A 2,500-nucleotide genomic window follows, 5' to 3' on the forward strand; every position below is an offset into this window, starting at 1 on the left:
AGAGAGAGAGAGAGACAGGACAGATAGATAGAGAGAGAGACAGAGAGAGATAGAGATAGATAGAGAGAGAGACAGAGAGAGAGACAGAGAGAGACAGAGAGAGAGAGAGAGAGAGAGACAGAGAGAGACAGAGAGAGATAGATAGAGAGAGAGACAGAGAGAGACAGAGAGGGTGATTATGATGAAAATGTGTATTAACCTTGCCCTCCTACTGTGCAGTTCTGTGGTGTAGACCAGTTAACTTTGGCTTCAGTGGCTTCAGTGACTGGGGGGATAATATGGATAGCAGACCACCATGGGAAGGTGTGTGTGTTTGTGTTCTCCGTTTGGAGCGTGAGTCAATAATTAAATGGATTCATAGACAGACAATGTCTTTATTGGCTGTGGCAGTCAGCACTGTTCCACAGTTGATCAACCATACTGCTAGTCGTACTACTAGTAATCAATAACTTGTTTCTGTTTCTATGGAGAGTGAAATTAGCTCTTACTAACCCCCATTTCTGATAAACTAAAACTATTGTAAGATGCCAAGCTGTTGTGACTGGCGTTCTGAACTTGCTCAGGGTTCTACAGTAAAAGACAGAAAGAGGTGAGCGCCAGGGGGCATCCCTCTCTCACCTCTGACGGTGAGGCTGGCAGAGGCCTCCACCTTGCCCACGCGGTTCTCTGCCAGGCAGGTGAAGGTGCCTTCGTCGCTGGCCGACGCCTTCCTCACTCTCAGCAGGTAGTCCTCCTTGTCATACTTGATCTCATACCTGGGAAAACACACACAACACCATCAGATGAAATGTTTCCTGTTGAGAATGTTTTTGTTGTCCAAAGCTAATACATACTTTAGAAGGAACCCATCTGTTCAAGCCTTGTGGAGCTTATTATGACAAGCTGACTAAATGGGACCTTTTCCTTCACCACCATCTCTGAGAGAACGTACATGCAGCATTCCCCTCCTGGAGAGGAAACTGTATTTAGAAACAACACTGTTCATTGTGACCATAGAAGAAAGGAGGATCAATTATTCAACAATGACACACAGTACAGAGAAAGGGCTGCTTCCAACTGGAAACCCCAACACCACTTCAGTATTTATCATGGTGTGTGTGTCCTTTATGGGGTGCTGGTGCCATCCCTTAAAAAAAGAAAACACTGACTACATTTATTTTGTGATGAAGAGTTCGAGCTGTCCTCTGATCCCAAACCTCTGCTGTGGTCTGAGATGTCTGACAGGCTGAGATGAGAGGTGGTGTGTGTGTGTGTGTGTGTGTGTGTGTGTGTGTGTGTGTGTGTGTGTGTGTGTGTGTGTGTGTGTGTGTGTGTGTGTGTGTGTGTGTGTGTGGGTGTGTGTGTGTGAGCGAGAGAGAGGGGTTGGGGGTTGTGGGGGTTGTATGGTAGTTGACAAGAGAAGGATGCTGGTTTGATTTGTTGCCCTGGTCTGTAATTGGAAAGGGGGTTAGCATGACAATGTGAGTGTTGTGTTGAGTTGGCGGGGACTAGGTGGGGTGGGTTTGGAGATGTGTGAAGGCTGTCTGACAGACAAACAACAGTCTGTACCCAGTCTGTCAGAGAGAGCGTTGAAGAGACAAAGCACCAAGCCATACTTGCTTCCTACCAACATTTTTCCACCAAAATCTGAAACCTGGTCTACGTTTAAACTCAAGATCTCCATACTGTATCTACCTGAGAACAGTGATGTGGTGTGTAGAGAGACACCACAGCCCCACAGTTCAGGTCTAAGGTGTACTGATGGCCCCGTGCCACCAGCAGCTGCTAAACTAATCCTCCCTCCCTCATGTCATTACATTTCCTGAGCAAATGTTTCAAACACAGCTTTATTGAGAGACCCCACAGCCCCACAGCTCGGGTCTAAGGTGTACTGATGGCCCCATGCCACCAGCAGCTGCTAAACTATTTCTCTCTCTCTCTCTCTCTCTCTCTCTCTCTCTCTCTCTCTCTCTCTCTCTCCCTCCCTCTCTCTCTCTCCTCCCTCCCTCCCCTCCCTCCCTCCCTCCCTCTCTCCCTCTCTCACTCTCTCCCTCATGTTATTACATTTCTTGAGCAAATATTTCAAAGGCAGCTTTATTGAAGTGCATTCCTCCGCCCTGACTGGCAGCTCTACCTACTGTATCACATTGGCCCTTAAACAAACCAAAACAATTATTTGACTGAGTCATGACTAAATGCTTTGTTTTGGAGAGAGACATGGGAGTCAGGGCAGAGCAGGCTGTGTGCAGGTAGGGAGGGGAATAAAGCTATTATTGTTTGAATAGTGAGAGCGGCCTCCAAAGGAATGACACAGTGCCATTTGAGATGACCCTGTCTGATGGAAAACTACCAACCTAATAGTCTTTCTCCTACACTGCCTCAGGCTGAGATGGAACAACACCACTGTAAAGATCAACTCTTGACTGAGGGACAGTGGCGGGCGGAAGAGACAGAAGACAAGAGGGGGTTTAGGGAGGATGCAGGAAGGTCACAGATGCCCATTGTGATCGTTGGTATGAAT

General features: G+C 47.4%; 1 protein-coding gene across 5 annotated transcripts in view; it reads right to left on the reverse strand.

The window, feature by feature from the left end:
* The window catches only part of robo2 (roundabout, axon guidance receptor, homolog 2 (Drosophila)), a 555,672-nt gene that overhangs the window by 97,490 nt on the left and 455,682 nt on the right, over nucleotides 1-2,500 (reverse strand). For all 5 annotated transcript variants that reach the window (XM_029715771.1, XM_029715772.1, XM_029715774.1 and 2 more), the window contains exon 6: nucleotides 619-755. In XM_029715771.1, the coding sequence (XP_029571631.1) occupies nucleotides 619-755 (137 nt within the window). The remainder of the gene's footprint in view (nucleotides 1-618; nucleotides 756-2,500) is intronic.

The sequence above is a fragment of the Salmo trutta genome, chromosome 26 (assembly GCF_901001165.1).
Source record: "Salmo trutta chromosome 26, fSalTru1.1, whole genome shotgun sequence".
Lineage (NCBI taxonomy): Eukaryota > Metazoa > Chordata > Actinopteri > Salmoniformes > Salmonidae > Salmo > Salmo trutta.